The following is a 21,853-nucleotide window of genomic DNA, read 5'->3' as shown; positions in this document are numbered from 1 at the left end:
TATGAAAGCTTTGAAGATGCTTTTTTTTAAGCTTTCCAGATTATATGTTTTGGGAAATTATATAATTGGGGAAAATGCTAATCATTTTAATTCTTAAAGATCTGAAGGTTTAATTTATATTCTGTTCATTTTCCTCTATTTCTAAAGATCGCTCCTCCTCCATCTTTGTCCGAGCCACTGAAGGAGCTGTTCAGACAGCAGGAAGCTGTGCGAGGGAAACTTCGGCTTCAGCACAGCATAGAGCGGGTAAGCACAGAGCCCCACTGTCGGTCTCTGTGGTCACTGATATGTTGCTCTATCCAGACACCCACCCTGCTGCATTGGTATACTGGCTGCTTATTTCCTTGAATTTGTCACAAAATGACAAATCCGTTGTAATGTATGTATGTGATCAAAACCTCATTCTCATGCTTATCCAGTCCAGAGGTGAAAAATAAAACTGAAAATGTAAATGTTAAAATTAGATCAATAAAAACAGTGCCACTCAGACAGGAAATATTCCACTGCAGCTGAAATAGTTCTTTGGCATAATTCTTCTTCGGTCGTGCAAGAAATAAACCCTAATTATCAGGCTTTTGCATTTACATGGTTAACCTGCTGTATAAGATGATGAGAAACTTAAAGCATGTCTTGAGTATGCGTTGCTTTCTTTGCATTATCACTCCTGTTTCAAGACCTTAACATTTTCTTTGTCTCCATTTGTTTTTCAGGAGAAGCTGATCGTGTCTTGTGAGCAGGAAGTCCTCCGAGTCCACTGTAGAGCAGCAAGGACGATCGCAAACCAGGCCGTCCCCTTCAGCGCCTGCACAATGTTGCTGGATTCAGAGGTTTATAATATGCCATCAGAGTCCCAGGTGAGTGCCAGAAGGATTATTATTATTATTATTATTATTATTATTATTACAGATTATCTTTGTACTTCAGATATTCAGAGATATTGTAACTGGTAAAGACACATTCATACAATGTTTACCGCCATGCTAATTTAACACCTGTTTTTTCTGAGGGGGAGGGGGACACACAACAAAGTGCGGAAATGTCACACAAATCTTTCATTTAGTGGTCCATTTTGTGTATTTGCATAACATACAAAAAGACCTATGCAAATAAATCCCAACTGAAACGTTTTTTTAATTATTTTTTATTATTATTAATGTGTTTAATTAGGGTGACGAAAACAAGTCTGTGAGAGATCGCTTTAACGCCCGGCAGTTTATATCATGGATTCAAGATGTTGATGACAAATATGACCGAATGAAGGTACAGAATTGAATTGCTTTTCCTGCAATAAATGCTTATGATGGTTAACTTTTATTTGTGTTGATTTACATCTTGACATAAATGTTACAACATATACATAAATGTGGCCTGATAATGAGTAAGCAATACAGGAAGAAATGTGTTTTAATAGATGCAATATTATTATGGAGAGGCAGTAACTGTTTTAACCAGTGCTTTTGTTTTATGCATTTATTATATGAGCATCATGCACAGAGTTCAGTGGCCTTCAAAGGGTTGGTGACTGGTTTCATTGTGCTTTGCTTTGAATACCACTGCCTTGTTAATATTAATTTGTTTTGCATCTCCCCCCCTTTCTTCGTTGCTCTGCAGACCTGCCTGTTAATGAGACAACAGCACGAAGCCGCGGCACTCAATGCAGTTCAGAGGATGGAGTGGCAATTGAAAGTGCAGGAGCTGGACCCTGCAGGACACAAATCTCTCTGTGTGAATGAGGTCCCTTCATTTTATGTGCCAATGGTGGACGTCAATGATGACTTTGTGCTGTTGCCCGCGTGACAGGAATACACAAAACTGTCTATTATGATAAAGACCACAAACCGAACATATGGTAAGGGCTAGCCAGTTCGAAAAGGATATTCTTTCTTGAGAAAAAGAAAAATCTATATTATATATTAAAAAGAAAAAAGAAAAAAAAAAACTTGCTAATGAATCCCTGCAACAAAAGGAGGAAGCAACTTTTTACCGGGAAAACACAAATTGCACTTTTATCCTACGAGTTTTGATGCTTTTGTTCAGATAAAGAAAATGGCTATGCGTTGAAGCTACCCTCTCCATCTGATTTTTGGAAAGGGGAGGAAACTTTTTGTTTTGTTTTGTTACGTTTATTTTTTTGGTTCCCTAGAAGAAAGAAAGGAGAGGAAAAAAAAACTCCCAGAAGTGCAGATCAGAGCCAGTGACAGGAGGAAGGCGATGAATGGAGAACTGTAGAAGAGCCAACAGGAAAAGAAAGCACGCTTCAAAAAAAAAAAAAAAAAAAACACGAAAGGGGGTTGAAGGAACCTTGCTCTCAGTGAATTCACAGAGCGGACGGCCTGTCCAAAGGTCCTTCAGGTTTACTGTAGAAGCATTCAGTACTGTGTGCTCAGTGTCTCCCCTTGTTCTCCCTGCTGCAGCTGTTCCCTGCGCTTTCTGGAAATCACAGCGACAATCTGATCGCTGTGTAACAGAACCCAATCGAAAAACAATGTGTGAGAACAGGCTCGGAAGGGGAGTTTAAGGAGGTATGTGGTATTTCTGGAGGTATTTCTGGGTAGAAGCAACTCCGTGCACATTCAGCTTTACAGAATAAATCTCGTGGACACCCAGATGCTGTATCTGACGAGAAAATCAAGAAGGAGATACGCAGCATCGTTTAGGAGTTGCTGATCGTGAGTGTGCATGCAGGTTTATCAGCCTCAACTTCTTTTCAACTGCAAATATCTGCATAAGAAGAAAACAAACAAGAATGTTGCAATTCAAGAGGCAAAGACTGCGTTGAGAGAAAAAGTGTTTTAATGGAGTATAATCTTTTTTGGTCTATATTTCTTTACTTGGGCATTTCATTGTTTCTCTTTCTGAGAAAGTGACTTGAAACACTACAGAGCCAATATTAGTTTAAAGGAGAAAGAAAAGAAAAAAATGTATCCCGTAAATTCTGTACAGTTTTTATATACGTTAACCAATGTATTCTCGCTGCCTTCTAGATAATTTATTTTGCCACACATTACTGCACAGTTGTAAATAACTTATGTACTGTAACATCACTCTCAGTTAAGTGTAAAAAGATAAATAAATAAAATTATCTTTGTATGTACAGTTCACTTTTGGGCAGCACTTTTCCCTTCTAACAATGGGCCAAAATGTGTACACATTTTCAGTATTTTAAAGACAGTCTCCTGTGCACAGAATTGGGACAGACCCTCTGCATTCAATCTGAGTGCAGGTAAGCAATCTGACAAGTGGGTAAACAAAAACTAAACAAGGGAAAAATCATTGTTGGAAAGCCCCCTTCTATGAATACTCAGACTGTAACAACCACAATCTTAGTCTTCAGATGTAGCAGAATGGTTATAAAATAATTTAAAGAATAGTACAAATATAAAAAGCTTTGCTTTATTACAGAACTAAGAAAAAAAAATAAACCAAGAAAATGCCTTTCTATAATCAACTATTAATTTTCTCAAACATTGTGGAAAAAAGGTACCAGTCTACAGATAACTACAAGTAATTATTGCAGTAAACATGACATAAAAATTCAGTACACCATATTATGCATATATAAGTGGCATAATTATCAAAGCAATTCTGATTTTGAACTTATGTATTAATAGTAGGTTCACAGATATGTATGTGTGTGTGTGTATATATATAATATATACACATACATACACGCATATGTATACATATATACGTGTACATATTATATACACACAAATATACATATATATACACTTACACACAGTATAAGTGGTATGGGTTATAATTCCTCAAACCAAGGACAGTAGGTTATATTTTGGATCCCTGAATGTTTATTATTGTCAATGTCTCTCTTTCACTAAGCATTCAATTTCATAATTTTATCTTCACATTAAATCTGATTTTAAAGTGAAACATATCATTACCGAATGGAGTGAGGTTTTAGTACTTTCCCTTAATAGCATTCGCTTTGCATTTTTGTATCCTTATAGTCCAATAATAGAAATATTGGTTATGAGGCATAATCATTTTATTCAACTACTTATAGTCCTGAAGTTAATTGAACATACTGCCAAACAAGTCTAAATAAGTCTAATTAAATACATTTGTGCATCACTTAATTAGTGTTTCCTTAAATTTCTAATAAAAACATACATGCATGCATACAAACATATGAAAGTATTAGTTTTCTCATCTTGCAGTTCTTCCAGGCCTTAGTCTGACTTCCAGAGGGAACACAGTGTCTTATTGCATTTGGCCACAAGATGGCAGTGTCAACAATTTATATATTCTTAGTAGGCTATCAAGGATGCAGAATTATTTCCTTTAAAGTGTTAATAGACTTCATATTATTAACGATACACTGTAGAGGAACAGCAGAAAAAAAAAAAAAACAAGCATCCTATAAAACCACAGTAACACTTTTTACATTATTATTTTCAGGCATTTGATAAAATATAGTTAACCATTATTTTTACTATAAATTATATTTGGCTTTTTAAATAAGTATATTTAGACGTTAAACTCATCAGTTTGATTTTTATAAATGCTTTTGAACTAGCCAATTGTTTTAAAAACAATGTGGCAAACTATCATATGGAATGAATACTTTGAGCCTCTGCTCTGTTCTTAACCATTCACATCATTATTGCTGAAGTTTATTTTCAACATAATACAGCAATAAAGTAGTAACAATTGAGGTTTAGTGAAAGAGAGGGCAGTCTACACTAATCTATAAGTGTTTATTGCATTTCTGAGTAAACTGTTGTACCAGTTTTTTTTAAAAAAGAGAATTTATAATCGTGAGGTCTCTATGAATGTTATGGTTTTGTTTTTATTGCGTTAATAGTGGCTATTTTGTGTATTTTATTTTTATGGAAATATATTGTTTAACTTTAGGGCTCAATCAGTAACCATAATCCATTTTCTCCAATTCCTAATACGACTATGAATATTATAAATATAGGCACAAATGATTGGCAAACAGAAGAGGGGGGGAAAGCTTAAAATAGTTAGTGGAGCAAGAATTGTTTTGGTAACCAACATCAGTTCTGTTTTGGCTATGGTACCCTGGTTGTTACAGGTAGAAGTTTAAGCTGGAAAATGGCATAGTACATTTGCCTTATTTTTTGGTAAATTAATTTTGCTTTAAAAATAAATACATAACTAATACCCTTTACTTAACCATGTTAATTCTGCCTGCCACATTGTCATGTGTATCTGAGCTGTGAGAGACATGAAAGCTGGCTCTCCTTTGTCAAATTTCAAAGGCGAGGCCAATCAAATTTCAAACCATCTGCTTTGCTACAGCTTAAAATGCTATATTTGTTATAAAACATGTATATGATTTGTTTTGATTAAATTGAAAAGATTCCACTCAATCACCTAAGGCAATTCTCAGGCCATTGGAAGTGTCCTACTAAGAGAAAAAACAATCTGTCTCTAGACTTTGTGTAAGGTATAAACCTCTATATGCGTGTGTGTGTGTATGCATATATGTGTAACATTTGAAAATTTCTCAAAACAAACCAAGGAGAGAGAGAGAGAGAGATCAAAAAAGAATAAAGCTAAAAACTGAGTAATTGTTTCATATAAGAATGCACTAGATATAGTAACACCTTTGTCTGAAAAGTTAACAGCACTTTGCTAGAGAGGTTTCCGTAAGTACTACTTAATTCTTAATTGTATAAAATTATTTCAAATCATAGTAACATCTGTCTATAAATAGACATTCAAGACTCCTGACAATGAAAATGTCACTAGCTTTGTGGTTTTTCATAGACATTGATGACAGAATCCTGCACCGATTTGTGATCATGTTGCAAATCAGCTGGGGGAATCTAAGGGTTTGTGTCTTTTAACCTGGGTATTTCCTTCACGAAAGATGGATTACAAATAAAGTAACTCTTATATTCTTGTATTGCAATGAATAATGCTGTTCAAATGTACGTGCAGAAGTCTGAAAATTAGCAATCGGCAACATCTGAATATTAATTCTGTAGTACTTCATCAGTTAAAACATTCAAATTTGTGTTGAGCTTGAAAACAAAACAAATGCAACCCTCTGCTAAGACGCATTAATTTTACCATTACATGCTTTTTGTAAATCTGCATCTTTAATATGTACTTACACACACACACACACAAGATATTAGATTCAGGGTAGCTTACTTTTTCTTCTTTCAAGGTGGTCTTGAGAAAGGACCCAGGGCCTATCTGAGCCTAATAGGAACCCAAGGTGGCATTAGAAAGTGTTCATTTGACTACAAACTGTAACACCAACACAGGAAACTGCAAATTCCGTTGAATTGGTTTGGAAAGAGTTCTGTATGTCAGTGCATTTTCAAATCGGTATTTAGCATTGGATGTTAATGTAGTCTTGTATTCTGTACGAAGCCGAAATACTTGTAGCATGTTATCACATTGCTCATAACAGAATGTATACTGTCACCACGCCCGCTCCCCTGCTATTGTTTACAAAACATTATGTAAGTTTCATGTAATAATTTTTTGTTCCAAAGTTGTTTGAGCCCTGCCTTTTATTTCTGTCCTTCCTATGAAGGCTTGAAATTGTGAAGATGGTCTGGGACTGAATTTACCTTGGGGTGTTTGAAATCCAAAAATGCAGTTGCAAAATCAGTATTTTTATTTTATTTTTATAAATTAGCCATGCTTTTTATTGCTTGAAGTACAATTTCATATACCACATACTGTTCATGTAAGAGACAACATAAAGCATATAGTCGCCCACTTTTTGATTTTATTTTATTAGTCTCTATTAAAGGTTTTATTCTAATATTTTATAAGCAGTTAACCCTGAAACTAAACCTTGTGTGCTGAAATCATAATCATGGTTTCATTTAACTGTATTCTCTGTTTTTAGGTAATGGATAATCATATCAAAAAAGGAAGACATTTAGCCAAAATTTGCATACTAGAAAAAATATTAACATTTTTTAATGTATTATAGGAAAGCAACCTAATGTATCATTATTAAAAAGTATAAAAGATCATATTCACATTTTTAGGTAGCAGTTTGTTCACTCTTATAATGGTAGCGACTCCCAAAAGCACTTAGTAAATAGCTCAAGTCTAGTTTACTCCACCTGCAGCATTGTCCCTTTTCTATTAAATGTTGATTTTTTTTATTAAAAAGACCAAATTATAATTGAAAAACTAATTGGTATTGGAGATTAAAACTGCATCACAATTTCAAGCCTTGAATTTTTCCCCCTTATTGTTTTTTAGTTTTTGTTTGTTTTTTTTCCTTTTGTTGGGGTATTAACCTAAACCGGAAAGTAGCTGTGTTTAAAAAAAAAAAAAAAAAAAAAAAAAAAAGTGAATAAAATAAAGCATGGAGAACTACTCTTTAAATGGTGAAAAAATAACCTATTTATTATCTTTCTGACACCTGTGGTATGTTGGAGTCAAGTCTCTGCGGTGTAAATTTCCCTCTTGTAATGCATAAATGAGACATTGTATATAGTTGTAAATAACTCACAGGACATTTTGCACCCTTCTCTTTGTACTAGTCTAAACTTGCGTAGAATGTGGGGTATAACAGCGGCGAGACACTGCGCTGTCGGTGATGTAACAATGTAATTTTTTTGTACAATGTAGTTTAAATGTGTACATATTGTTGGAGCAGCTATGGGGTTTGTTAATGCTGAAGTCAGTGCTGATACAGCTCCAGTACTGTCACCTCTAGCTGTATGATTTCCTGCAAAAACAAAGAAAAAAAAAAAAACTAAAAAAATGAAACTAAGAATAAGAAAAACGTTATTTTCTACAGTTGCATGTACAGAGAGCGCGAGAAATGCTGTTGTCCCTCAGAGATTATGTTCGTAAATAAATTTTTAAAATACTTCTTGGGTCTCGGTTGTTTTCCTTGTCTTAATTTCTTCATTAGTAATATTGTGTTCACAAGAAAAGGCCTCAATGCATGCACTGTTTAATGTGGACTGCTGTTCCAGTGTGTAACTACAGAATTGATGATCCTATATCTTCTAGTGTCTCACTCCTTCCTACTCTGTTTCCTCACCTGTACCTTCACTGATCCCCTTGTGTATTGTGCTAGATCAACCATGATCCATGGAGAGCCTCTTCACATCACACCACAGCAGCAGCCAGATGTGTTCCAGATGGAATCTCCTGACTTCAGTGCTGTCCAGACCCATCCCTAATCCTCACAGAGACGTGCTGATCTAACGAAACCTGAAGCCACAAATAAAGTAAACGGTCACGGCTTGGTTCAATACCCTGTGCTACATTTGCTCCGGGAAAAGTCAACTATGGCACGCACTGGGAAACATTTCACAGTGGAGCTCCACTAGTTTAAAAGACAACCAATGTTGTGACTTTTGATTAATACATGTTTAAGTTTTCAATTATTAATGTTAAAAAGGCATTACTACCTAGACCTGATCATCAGATAGTCCTTAAATATCAAACCTTTATATTGCAAACCTTCCTACTTAAATTCTTAGTGGTGAGGTGGCCTAAATATTTATCTTGTGGGTGTGTGTGTGTGTATATTGCCTATTATATCATTTATATATTGTATTTATTCTATTACTATCCAAGTCATAAACAACACATTGGAAAAACTACTAGTCAACTACTAGTTACAGTAAAATCGGATCCATATGCATTTCTAGAGGGAACGTCCAAGTGGAACCAATTCCATCTGCCGTAGTAACGCACTGCCTTGCTCAGCGCGGACTCACTGCTGTGTTTGTGGACTCATGCACTTCATAGAGAGGATGACAAACCACAGCACCGGAGGCTTTGTCTGTAGCTCTTGCTCATCCAGTAAGATAAACGATCGGCATGCAGGCTGTGGCAATAGCAGGTGAGAGCGGGAGGACACCTCCCCTCTCGGAGTTGGACACAGATGTTTCCCCAAAGCGCCTTCAAACGCTTCCCCAATGAACAGCTGCGCCGCCAGCACACTACCTCCCCGACAATGGACTTTGAAAGCAGGATTTCTCCTCTGATCGGAGGCTTTGGACGCTACAACCGGCTGCTAGCTGTTTTCACTTGGATCCCAAACTTTGGGGTTGCGTTAAATCTCCTTTCCGAGTTGTTTTTCACTGTGATTCCCGTCTCCTACCACTGCAAACAGGACACGTCTTTGCTCCCCGCCGCTTTCCAGCACCGAAACCTGTCGGCGCTGCAGATCCTGAACCTGACCATCCCGTGGGTGCCGGGGTCCGGGCGCAGCCGCTGTGAGCTGTACCGCTACCCCGCCAACTACTCCCAGCTCCCGGAGAAGCTCCCGGCCGAGGTGGTGCCGTGTACCCGGGGATGGGAATACAAACACACGGCGGGGCTCCGCAACAACTTCGTCACGGAGGTCAGTTTTTCTTCTTCAAAGTAGACGGTTTAGTTTGTTTGAATGATTCATTGATTGTTAACTGTGATATACAATGTTTCAACTTTCTTTTATTTCGTTCTGGAATTTTCCATATATTGTGGTTTGTTATGTAGCTATATTAGAAGTACACGTTATGTTGGGTGAAATGCCATCTTTCCAGACGTCTGCAGTTTGAGTTGCGTTGCTTTTCTTCTCAGCTGGGACTCTCCCTCATACCTGCCCAGCTGATGTGCCACGTTATGCTCTTCATTACACACAACTACATGAGTCAGTGTTATTAGTATTGCCTTTTTAAGACACCAGCCATACACATCTAGAGCTGTACTTGGTCTCGAAGCTCTTCCTCGAAGGTCTTGGTGTCCTGAGTTGTGTAATTGTGGAAGGAGTTATACTTTTTCTTGGTATTTTGTCTTTTTTACAAAATTCACTGGCACGTCCACAATTAGCAAGTTTAATTGAGGGTCATCTTATGATGTAATGCAGTGACGTACAGAGTAAGGTGTCCTGTCTACCAGTGTCTGAATAAAGATTTCTGAATAGGTGTTTAGGTGTTATGGATAATTAATTGCCATATCTATGTAAAATATGTATGTTTAGGAGAAATTTCACATTAAAGAAAATTGAGAAATGAAAATGTTTTGCCCACGCTTGGTTTTAATGAGGGTTGCAGGTGGTTTTGGTGTTTGCTAGGGTTGGGCTTTAGCCAGTTTTGGTGTTTAGGTGTTAGGTGGATGAATTGCTATATCTGTATATAATAATGATTTCAATGTTTATGAACAAACATCACAAGAATGTAATAAATTAGTAGCAAACCCCAAATTTGAACATTTGCCCAAGCTAAGATTAAATTAAGGATATAGATGGTAGGAATGTATTTCTCCCTTATTAATTACTTTCAGAATATTAACATTTCATCTTTTCCCTGAGTGTAACAATAAAATCCAAGGGCCATTAAGCAGAAATTTGTTTAAATGTTAAGGCTTGGCTAGTTAAAGTCGTTCTGTACCCCTCTTGAGTTTTGTTCTCAGCTTTTCACAGCGTGTATATTTCAGAAATGAGCACATGAGTAATGATGTCATGCTGTTTGCTTTCCTGGCTGCTGAGTCCTTTATTTATCACGACACGTCTATTTGCTTTCTCATGAACATGAAATTGCACAGCTCTGCTTTCACAATGCTGAGCCACAGGTTACTTGTGTAGCATGCAGTCTCTGGAACTGTAACAATTGTGTGAATGGAGAAGAAAAGGGCTACAGGTTAATGTATACATACATACATATTTATTTAACTTTTGGCAGGAATAGCATTATTTGCATAGAATACTTTTCATTGTCTTTGCTAATCTGTACACTCAATTGTGTGAAAAACTGTGAATCAGGACTGATGTTGTCATTCAGGCCAGAGTGGAACAACATCCTATTAAATGCATTATACATAACATAATGGTTGTTTTCTGTATCTGGGTTGCTGTCTTGATACGTCTGGTACTATAGTGCATGTTGGGTAATGTTATTTACCCTGAGCACTGTGTGACCCCTTCCTCACACCCCTGTGATTCATTCTGCCCTGTAGAGTGAATTCCAGGAAAGATCTTTTTCACCCCTGAATGTTTTATCCAGCAGAGAGATTTCAGGGAGATAACTATGTACTGCCTTCTGCCTTCCATTGTCTTCTCTGGTTTGTGTTCCACCTCAACTCTCAAAGACATAACGGAAGCATTTATTTGCTAAACTGAACCGATGAAGCATTGTTTCCATTGTTCAATGATTTCCAGCCTTGGATCTCCAGGTTCTCCACTTCATGATGTCACTGGCCCATTGTTACTGTCCCTGCTGTGGGACTGACTTTCAAGCACAGATATTTCCTCTGGAAATGAGAGCGGAGGGGGGAGAGGGAACAGAACAGCACAGCGAAAAACGGATGTTTGCATAATGTATCCCCACTCGCTGTGATAAGGTCACCTGCAGCCATGCTGTGGCCATCAGCAAAGTAAGCTGTGAGCAGATTGCAGGCCCAGAGCACCGCACTGTTTGTGTGTCTCACACCGCACGGGCCCCCAGCTGGGCCGGGCCCCAGGGCTCAGGTCACAGCTAGAGCTCTGCTGTTCTGTGTGATTCCAGCTGTATCCAGCTTTGACAGTGAGATTAAAGTTGATCCCTACTGGACTCCTGTTACTGGAGTCTGGTGTCTAGCCTTTTGAAGATATGACTGTTATGTTAGATATCATGTCCACATGATGTTCAAACAACTGGTTGTTACATATTATATGTTGCTATGAACCCCTTTCTTGTGTCTTTGTTTGTCTGTAGTGGGATGTGGTCTGTGAGAGCTACTGGAAGGTCCCTCTGGAGCACGTCTGCTTCACGATTGGCTGGATTTCAGGGTATATCATTCTGGGTTATGTATGCGACCGGTAAGTCAAATAAATTAATTTTGATTTCATCTTTTTGTAGTTATAATGTGGGATGAAATTAGTCTAGCAGCGGAAGTGATGCACTGATGTAAGTATATTAATAATAATAATTCATTTATAACATTCTCTTCTCATACCTAGAGCACTACAGGCACAGTTGGAAGACAAGGCAGTACAGCCGTAGCATTTCAAACATGCAGACCACAAAGAAAATATAGCAAATGGCACAGTCGCAACAATTAACCAGCAGTAAACAGGATTTAAATATCTGCATGTTTAATGGAAATGTTGTGAGTTTTTATACTGTACACAAACAGTGTTGACTTGGTGCACCTGTTACTAATCGCCCCCGTGCCGTGGCGTGTTGTCAGGCTGGGACGGCGGCGAGCGTTCCTGCTATCGACGGCGCTCGCAGGCTTCATGGGGGTGTCGGTGTGTCTGGCCATCAGTCCCATCATGTTCCTGTTGCTGCGGCTCTCCCAGGGGGCCGGCCTGGCTGGGATCTTCCTGTCATCGTACATAACCAGTGAGTAGCACTGTCCCTCCGCATGGGCATACAAGCGCAGGTGTTGACCTCCAGTCCTACTCAGATTAAGAGCTGCATTTTCCATAGAGGGTACATTTACTTACATTATTCAAAATTATACATTATCAAATATCCAGAATAGATACTGAGAAAAATAACCGCCAGTTTACTATATTTACTAATATCATATAGATAGCCAGCATAGAAAACTGGATTGTTTTTGGCTTTATTGGATTTATTTTATTTATTTTTCGTTTCATTCATTATTATTTATTTTCACTCCCATCTTATATTTTAAACAATGGCAAGGATCTAAACCCCCAGCAGTAACATAATAACTTCCAATCTCTCTGCAAAATTCACAAAACTTGAAATTATTTCAGTCAACTGAAATGCTTTGTTTATATATTTTTTAAAATATGAAAGGGATGTTTGTATTTGTTTAACATTAAATTATATTTACTTTGGTGATATTATAGTTTGATTATAAGTTTAAGGGAAAAAGGAAAGCTCAGTTAGTAACATTAGAATGATTTAACTTGATCTGAGTTTATGAGATGTACAATGACAGAGTCTCTACTGCTGTTTCTTTGTAAAGAATTACAGGAATTACTGCAAATAGCCTGTGTTTTGTTTTATTTCGTAATCCTGGTCACATTTAGTTGACCATTTAGTAAAAGCCCCTGAGTGGCACTTTGTGTGTTTTGGGGCAGTATTTTACTGTAAACACTGATGGACTTGAAGGAGGGTGTGTGAGAGTGTCTGTTACTGTGGAGTTTGTGCTCGGCTCTCCTCAGGGTCCAGCTCGTATATCTCTGTGCTGTGTTGCTCTGATAAATCGCACTGCTTTGTGCTGCTGAGTTGTACTCCCTAGTCCTGCTTCCTCTCAGAATGACACTGAAGATCTGCAAGCTGCTGAAAGAGCTTACAAAACAGCATTGTGGTCTATTAGAAAGGTCACTTGTGATCGATGGAAGAGTTCTCTCTCCTTTAAATACTTAAATTGTTGTTTATGTATTCACTCATTCATCTTTACACCTTTAGCCACGCTGACCCAAGTTACCATTCTTTATATGTTGTGAATCATTTTCAGTTTCCAGCCATCTGTAAATAGTATGGCTATAGAGTAAAATATAAGTAGAGATGTGGAACTCAAATAAAGGCTCAGCATAAAACTACTGGAATAAGTTAGTGAAGAGTTCAGTGCAGGGCCAGATATGGGCACAACTAAAAACAACCAAGGGACAGAGTTTGAGGGTGCTGGTGAAGTGGTAAGGTGACGCAATGCAGAGCGAGTGTAATCACCTTTCACAGGAATTTAGGTAACTCTGAGAAGAACATAGTGCATTTGCAGAATTTGACAGGATGAATTTTATCAGTTTTCAAGAGTTCTTTGCCCTTCACAGCAGTTCTTACAGCCAAGCTTTTCTTAAGGGCATAAACAACCTAGCCTGCTTAAATAGTTCACTGGAGGGAGACCTTAAGCCGTGTGGATGACAAGACTGTGAGCGTCTCCCATCATGGTGCTTTATCAGTGGCAAACAGTGTGAGCAGGTGGTGCTGGGTACAGCGGTGAGAGGACGGGCCTGCTGACTGGGACGTGTACACGTCCTCTGATGTCACTGGTAATTGAGTCCAGACAGGAGGCAGGCTTCGGGAATGTTGCGTATATTAGGACTTTGAAGGTGCGGAAACCATAACCGTACACAGTGCTCTAAAGGAAATGAGCTCATTGGAGGCTGAAGGAGAGAGCTTAACAATTGGGTGTACAGCTAAGGGTAGTTTTTTTTTTCTTTATTTTATTTATTTGTTGGCATGCCTTAATACCTTCAGTTAATACTGTTTGCTTTTGAGATTTGTTCTGCACTTACAGATATGCTGTGGAATAACACAGTAACCAAAAGTACCCACAATGTCATTTTATTGGTCCTCTACTCCAGGACTGGAGATTTGCGACCCGCCCCGCCGCCTCATGATCACTATGATTGGTGGGTTCTTCGGAGTGTGTGGGGAGCTGCTGTTGCCGGGGCTGGCGGTGCTGTGCCGTGATTGGCCAGTCTTGCAGGCCGTGGTCACCATTCCTCTCCTGCTGCTGCTTTCTTACTTGGGGTGAGTCGGTGACTGGTGTCTCCAAATGCCAGTCACTTCACAAAGGTGCTGGAGCATCTTTCATTAATTATTTTTATTACAATTTCCCTGCAAAAAGGATGCTTATAACCCCACTCTTTGTGTTCTGAGATGCCAGGAAATACTCCACCGCTTGTTAAAACTGATGTTTAGTCGAAACAGCCAGGTATTAATATTAGTATTGTTTGGTCCTTTGGGGTCAAAAGCATTGTGAAATTGAAGATTTGTTTTAGTTTTTTTAACTTTTATTTTTACACTAGCTGGCTCAGTGTCTCCTGCATGAACACTGATAAAATGGTTTTATTTTGGGAATTTGGAACATCTGGTGTACCAGCAAAATTATGATTGAGGAATGAAGCCCAGCTTGAGTATTATGACAGTGGTTAAGTATACTCCAGATGGACTGAAAGTTACTGCAGCTACAGGTAAACAACAAGATTTTATGTGTGGGGGTGGTGGCCAGGCTCTGACAGTTTGTGTGTCTTTAGGTGTGCCACGGTATTCCCAGAGTCCATCCGCTGGCTTCTGGCCACTCGGCAGATCCCCCAAGCCAAGAGAGCGCTACAGGACTTCTCCTCGCGCAACGGCGTGTCCCTGAGTGATGAGGTCTACCCCTCGGAGAACCTTCTCTCAGGTACCCCCTCCTGTGCTCATCCGCTTCTGAGCTGTTTGCAGCGCGCAGCTCTTACATTCCCTGCTGCCAGGCTGACAGCTTTCCCCTGCGGCCTGACTGTGTGTCTGCACTCGTCTTCTACGGGTGAATAATAACCTTTTGTTTCGTAAATGACGGCAGCCCAGCTACTTAAATGGCACACATTTCCCTTTCTTTCTGAGACTGTGCAGGTCTGCTTTTCACCAGCAGCCACTTAATGAACCAACAAAGAGAACATGAAATGGACAAATGCTCTCTGGCTGTTCTGATAAGCAGGAGTTTGTTGGCTGTTTTTTTGATGCCATTAAAACTTGATGGAGCATTTAACAAAATTACATTAAGGAGTATAGTGTAAGCTAAACAGAGCCAACTGGAGCAAGCTAAATGTGAATATTCGGCATTAATGTCCCACGTAAAAGTACAGTGTGAGTCTGAGTTTGTATCTCACTAGACAAGGTGTCTGAGCTATAGTGTCTTTTGGTTTTCATTGCACTGGAGGTATGAATGACTATTTGATGGAATTGTTTTCCTAATTACAAATGAATCTATTCCAGGTCTGTATGCACAGACCATTTAAAGATGATTCTTTAAAAGCCTGATTCTAGAATGTGTCCCCATGAAAGTCAGAAGATGGGCTATGTCTGGAAGAGTTGTAATTTCCCAAGAATGTCAATAGATTAAAGTGTCCCGTATTTTGTTTCTGCAGAGATTGACGTGGTGTACACTGAAGACTTTCAGCCTCGCTTCCACAACGTGTGTGAACTGGTCAAAACACGAGTCATCTGGAAAAACTGCCTCATCCTGGGCTTTACTGGGTGAGTAGCCACAGAGTCATCAGAGAGAGCAAGTTCCTTAGGACCATGTTGCCTGCATACTGTTGGCCACTGTCTTACAGACAAGCTGGACAATTGAATGTACATACTCCCTTTCCTTAGACAAATCCCAGACCGTCAATTAATTCCTTTCGTCTCGATGTTTTACCTTATGTAATCACAGCCGGTGTCATTGGAGGCTAAACTCTGTCTTGTTTGGTGATGTCATTCCCATCCCATCTCAATTTGCCATCTAGGCAGTCAGAACTATTTCCTCGTTAATGCTTGGCTAATTATGCTAATAAAGAAATCTAAGTAATAATTTGAGTCATGTTTGGCTTCTGCTGTAAAAGAGAGATTAATAAACACTGGCCAGACCTGAGCTCCAGTTGGAGGCAATTTTTAAAGATGTATCAGTATAAGGAGCTTGGAACATGTTACCCCTATCAAACACCTTTCTGGTGTTTAACTCTTAATTTAACAGCAGAGGAACCCTGCTTTTTAACTCTAATCTGAATAAGGCCTTCCATCACAGAACTAATGAACTAAGAATTATATGATTTTTCATTAATACTTGAAAAATTAAGTAGTAATGTCACTCAAATTGGTGTGAAAGATTGAGCGAAACAACATGTTGCCCTTTTTAGCAGAATTAACATTCTCAGTGACTCCAAAGCATCCGATCAATCCACCACCAGTTAAGTTAATTGAGAATATTTTCTTGTTATAACAAGAAATTGTAAAATAAAACTAAAACAATGGAAGCATTATGAGATTTATAAATGCAAATGGCAGCAAAATACTTTAAATATTCTGCATTTCAAGCAAAAGAGACCGAAAAAGATTGAGTTCTTTAGCCTCAAAAACACCATTTATGTGTCATCCCTTTAAATAAAGTTTTTCATTGTTTAATATCTGCTTCCACATTCCCCATCTCCCTATTACTGTCTTTTGGAAGACAACGGAAGACAAGACAGTCTGGGATATGAGAAGCTGAAAGCTGATGCAGTCCTAACGACGGGCAGACAGGGTCTATACTGTCAAGCTGCCCATAACTGTTGTTCTGTTGTCTTTCCAGGTTCATCGGCACAGGGATCCAATACTGTTTCACGAGAAACCTGCTGAGTTACCATCCACACTTTTACTTCAGCTACTTTCTGCGCGTGCTGTCCGGGGGGCTGGCCTGCGTGTTACTATGTGTTACGGCAAACCATTTTGGGCGGCGCGCTGTCCTGCTGCTGTCCTCCATCGTCACCGGCATGGCCTCCCTGCTGCTGCTGGCGCTCACCCAGTGTGAGTGCGGCCCGTTCAGCCACTCTCCATTTCTCTCCTTGAATCCTACATTTCCCATCCTGTTCTCACCGAGCGCCGGTCTTGAATTAATGGGTGGATGCGTTTCTGCCGTTTTTCTGCCCTGTGATAGGCAGGAACAGGACACAGTGAGATGCAGATTAAGAGGAAGGGATGCCCTTCTTACTCAATGGGTCTTTACTGAGAATGACATTGTGCAGATCCAGGCTTTTTTTGTTGTTGTAATTGTTTTTTTTTTTGTTTTTTTTCCTGATGTGTTTTAGTAGTGTACATTTCTAGTAACAGCCTTGTACTGTACTGTAGTGTAGCAATGCCTTAAGTGAACACATTCTCAGTGTATTTTCTCTCTTTCTCTCTCTCTATTCAGACCTGATGGATGGCTTGGTCCTGGCCCTGTCTATTGTGGGGCTCCTGTCTTCGCAGGCTGTGGCCATGCTCAGTGTGTTCTTCGCGAGTGAAGTCATTCCCACTGTGATCAGGTATGTAGCACTGTGTGAGCGTGTGTGTGCAGTGTATTTGCGTGTATGGATCTGTGCAGCATCTCAGTGAATGAGTGTGTTTGTGTTGCTTCTTCAGGGGTGCGGCCCTGGGGCTGATCTTAGCTGCAGGCTGTGTTGGGAAGGCAGCCTCGTGGCTGATGGAGCTGCAGAACAACGGCGGCTACTTCCTGCACCACGTGGTGTTCGCCTCCTTCGCCGTCCTCTCCGTGCTGTGTGTCATGCTGCTGCCAGAGACCAAGCGCAAGCCCCTGCCCGACTCCCTGAAGGACGGCGAAAACCAGCGCCGACCCCCGCTCTTCCTGTCCCGGGCCGAGCATGACAACCTGCCCCTGCTGCAGTGCCGCTCCAAGCCCCTGGAGTACAACCCCGACAGCTACTCCCGCCTCGTCACCGCAACTAAGAAGATGCTTTCCAGTGACACCCTGCCCTTTACAATGACACGCCCCCTCCAAGCTACCCTGCTCAATCACAACGGTGCCACAGAAGGTGGAGTGGACAATGAGGCTCTGCATGAGGACTCCTAAGCCTGTTGTGAACTTCTCTCTCTCTGCTGCTTGATCATGTACAATTTAAGAGTCAGCCAAATCGTATACAAGCCACTGAGTCTCTAGCACTCCTTTTCTAACTTTGAAAGAGGGGTCGGCAGTGAAAAAAAACAACAACTGGGGACTATTGGTTGTAACTTGTGACGCCACAATAGCAATGTTGATGGGGTTTTCATGTAAATGTACTTTGAGCTCCTATAGTTCCAAAGACTTAGTGTATCACAGGCTCTACAAACTTAAAGGCCGTCCTCAGTTCTTCACCCGCAGGCTGTTAGCTCTCCTGTGCTCTACTGGAGTTGGGAGGGAGCTGAGAAAATGTATTTGTGTGCCTTTATTATGTGTTGGCCTTCAGTTTCCGCTTTTGAACGTTTCATGTTACTGAGTACCAGAAGTGTTTTCTTCACTGTTGTTCTGCTTGGGTTCTGGAGAAGCTGTGATCTCTGGTGTGATCGGTGTGGAAGATTATTTCCTTGCACACTTCTTTCCACAACTGTTGAAATGTTTTTGCACAATGTATGATTTTTCTCATTGTACTGTAGCGAAGACTATAAAATGAAGCATCGGACATGTTACCATTTTTAAATACCTCGCATATTTCACTCTACATGTGTCATAATGTGCTTCTGTTACTATCGTTTGTGTATTGTTTTAAAAATGGTACCATTTTCCAAAGCTAAACATCCTCAAGCTGCGCCAGATGGAAACAACATCTGACAGGGTGATCTGTGGGCCAGCGTATTGTGTATGTTTGCAAAACAGTTATGAGTGAAAATGCAAAGCAATTCTGTCTTTTCACAATGCATTGGTGTGGCAGACGTCTTTGGTTTGAATAATGGAAATTCAGAAAAAGATATCTCCTGATTTAAATGTACAAAACTACACAACTCCTCTGTGAGGAAGGAAGGTGAAAAGGTTTTTGTCAGAATACTAAAGGTGACAGATTTCCAGCTCCTACACTATGAATATCACATGGGTGGAGAGAGTTTTTAATTTGCACACAAGGTGGTGATATTGTCTTACCTAGACCCCATGCTGCCACCACGTTCACCACTTAGCATAAATAAGAGCAGGCTGTGAAGACGAACGCACAAAGCCTGACACTGAGACAGCTGCTCACTGGTGTCACCCAATGTGATGTGATTTCTTTTGTTGAGCCATCTATATATGCATACACTCCACTTTCAATCATTAAATGCTTTACAGTTGGATTCCTTTTTAAATATATATATATATATTTTTAAAAGGCTTTCTTTATTCTCGTCAATTGACTGTTAAGGAAGTTTGATGCTGTGAATATTTAAATAGAATAAGAAATAAAAGCTAATCAAATAGATAGGCAAGACATCCTAACAATCAACTTGCACCTTTATCCCCTCTGTTTTGCAATTAAAACTACCAAAAAAGCTAGTTCAGCCATAGCCTTGCACTACTCGAGGACTAAGTTGGATGTGAGCTGTAATTTAAACTTTTACACTGCAAGAACATGGTGAGAAACCATTCTAGGAAAAAAATAAAATAAACGTGGTTGAACTAGAAAAACATGTAACTGCAGTGATTCAGTTGTTATTCTGACGGCAGACCCATCATTAATGGTTATCCTCCTCAAACACTGACTCCAGAACCATCTCCTAATATCATTCATGAGCACAAATCAAATTGAGCCATGCATGAGCCTCGCTGGGAGGAAAGGAAGGGCCAGGACAGAGAGAAAAGCACAGAAGTAGGGGAGTTAGGCGAGGCCTTCGTTCAGTTTTACATATAGCCTACATATGTGCACTTTTCTTGAACAATAAAGAAAAAAATATATAAACATTTCAAAAAACAAAATATGAAAATAATTAGGCTTTGGGATTAATTTAGAAACATATCTATAATTAATCAAGACTTTAGATTTAAACAAGATAACATTAAGTCTTTACCATACAGCTGGCAGGGATGAACCTCACCAAACCGGCTGCACCTCCTCTGGTGTAACGAGCCACGCCAAGGTATATATACCTGCGCCATGACTGCGGCACTGGAGCCGACCACATACCATCAGAGAAAATGTTCTTATAATGCACACGTATGTTTAACTGGTATATATATATATAAAAACCCGACTAACATAGGACGTACCCAGTGTGTAAATTTAATGGCAGCGTACTTCTCTTAGCACTTATACCCAGTTTAAATAAAGCAATATCAATACTGCTACCACTTTCTATACATTATAACGCTGACTTTTAATTTGAAAACGTGTACAACTGCACATTTCCGTGGGACGCATAGGACAGAGGTAAATATTTCTAATGATTTGTTAATAGAAATACAAAGCTGATGCTGTTTATATGCTAAATAGGTTTATGGGAGGGGTCTTTAATAATATAACTGGTTGGAGATTTATTATTATTATTATTATTATTGAAGTACACAGAAACCACTCAAACGCAATTCAATGTATTCATAGTTATAACACGAATGTTAACTGCTAACTTAAACATTATCTGTGACCTCTAACCTCTAACCTAGGTGTAGGGCTGGGCTAGGTTTAGGTTCAAGATTTGGACTAGTTATGCCTGGGCTCAATATAGGGGTGTGTTATATTTAGAAATCGTCTTGTGGTTGCATTTGGGCTGTTTAGAGTAATGTTTGTTAATTGGGGTAGATTTTTGAATGAGAAAAGTTTAGTGTTAGTGTTTGCTTAGGTTTGGGTTAAAGTTAGAACTTCCATTGAAGTTAGACTAAACATATTGACAAACAGATCAGGCACAGCTTCACATTTTGGTGTTGGGTTTGATGTTTTGGCTAATGGAATGGACATGCAAGTAACTTACAGGTGTAAAATTGTGTTAGTAGTGTGAAGAAATGTATGCTTCTTTTTAACATAGTGACCAGTTGAAAATAAAGCTCTTTTTAAAGACAAAGTACAAATAGATCTAGTAATTGATGATCTCTTTCAGAAATGGTCCAGATAATACTAGTTTTTAATTATATTAACAATCATAGCTCACACATACTCCAAAAAAAATATTTTTATTATTATTATTATTATTATTATTATTAAAGAAATACATCAAGAGAAATATTACAACAACCTGAAAAGATGGATGTATTTGTCAGTGTTAATAAGTGTTATGCACCATATGATGAAATCAAAATCTGTTCTCCACACAATGCATGACACACAAAACAAATATATGCATCATGAACAACAAAACCATATGAATTGCCATTGAAGCCATCATTTTTTGGTTTGTTCTGAGTTTAAACATTACAGGTAAAGTAGCATTTCAGCAAAATTAAGTGAATCCTTTAAAAGTAATTATAAGAAATAAATTAATGTGAAATGAAGCCTTCCAGCATTTTCAGTACAAGTGTAAGCGTGTTCTACAATATCGGGTGTTCTAATTGAATGCAAACGTATGGCTGACAGTCAGAACAAAACCAGGATATTGAACTGGTAAAAATAATAGGTTACATCTGTCTTTTGAAAATTACATTTCAGTCAGACAAGAGAAATTATATTAAGCTGTACTGTAAAGCTTACATCCTGAACATGAACACTGAGAACAGAGGTGAAGTACAGTAAGATATAAAAAATACTTTGTAGACAAATTATGTTCTGTAATTTAAC

General features: G+C 39.0%; 2 protein-coding genes across 4 annotated transcripts in view; both read left to right on the top strand.

Moving 5' to 3' along the window:
• ankrd11 (ankyrin repeat domain 11) overlaps nucleotides 1-7,843 on the top strand; it is a 108,694-nt gene extending 100,851 nt beyond the window's left edge. For all 3 annotated transcript variants that reach the window (XM_066713768.1, XM_066713769.1, XM_066713767.1), the window contains 4 exons: nucleotides 148-246; nucleotides 711-854; nucleotides 1,168-1,260; nucleotides 1,612-7,843. In XM_066713768.1, coding sequence (XP_066569865.1) covers nucleotides 148-246; nucleotides 711-854; nucleotides 1,168-1,260; nucleotides 1,612-1,797 — 522 coding nt within the window. In that variant the 3' untranslated portion in view covers nucleotides 1,798-7,843. The remainder of the gene's footprint in view (nucleotides 1-147; nucleotides 247-710; nucleotides 855-1,167; nucleotides 1,261-1,611) is intronic.
• A 1,002-nt stretch (nucleotides 7,844-8,845) lies between these two features.
• slc22a31 (solute carrier family 22 member 31) lies at nucleotides 8,846-19,461 on the top strand. The gene is made up of 9 exons (XM_066713753.1): nucleotides 8,846-9,331; nucleotides 11,661-11,764; nucleotides 12,136-12,290; nucleotides 14,231-14,399; nucleotides 14,906-15,051; nucleotides 15,776-15,884; nucleotides 16,960-17,174; nucleotides 17,560-17,671; nucleotides 17,769-19,461. Exons 1-9 carry the CDS (start codon nucleotides 8,870-8,872, stop codon nucleotides 18,214-18,216), a joined length of 1,920 nt encoding a protein of 639 aa, XP_066569850.1. The 5' UTR covers nucleotides 8,846-8,869; the 3' UTR covers nucleotides 18,217-19,461.
• The last annotated feature ends 2,392 nt before the right edge of the window (nucleotides 19,462-21,853 follow it).

The sequence above is a fragment of the Amia ocellicauda genome, chromosome 9 (assembly GCF_036373705.1).
Source record: "Amia ocellicauda isolate fAmiCal2 chromosome 9, fAmiCal2.hap1, whole genome shotgun sequence".
Classification (NCBI taxonomy): Eukaryota; Metazoa; Chordata; class Actinopteri; order Amiiformes; family Amiidae; genus Amia; species Amia ocellicauda.
This window is presented reverse-complemented; position numbering and strand designations above follow the sequence as displayed.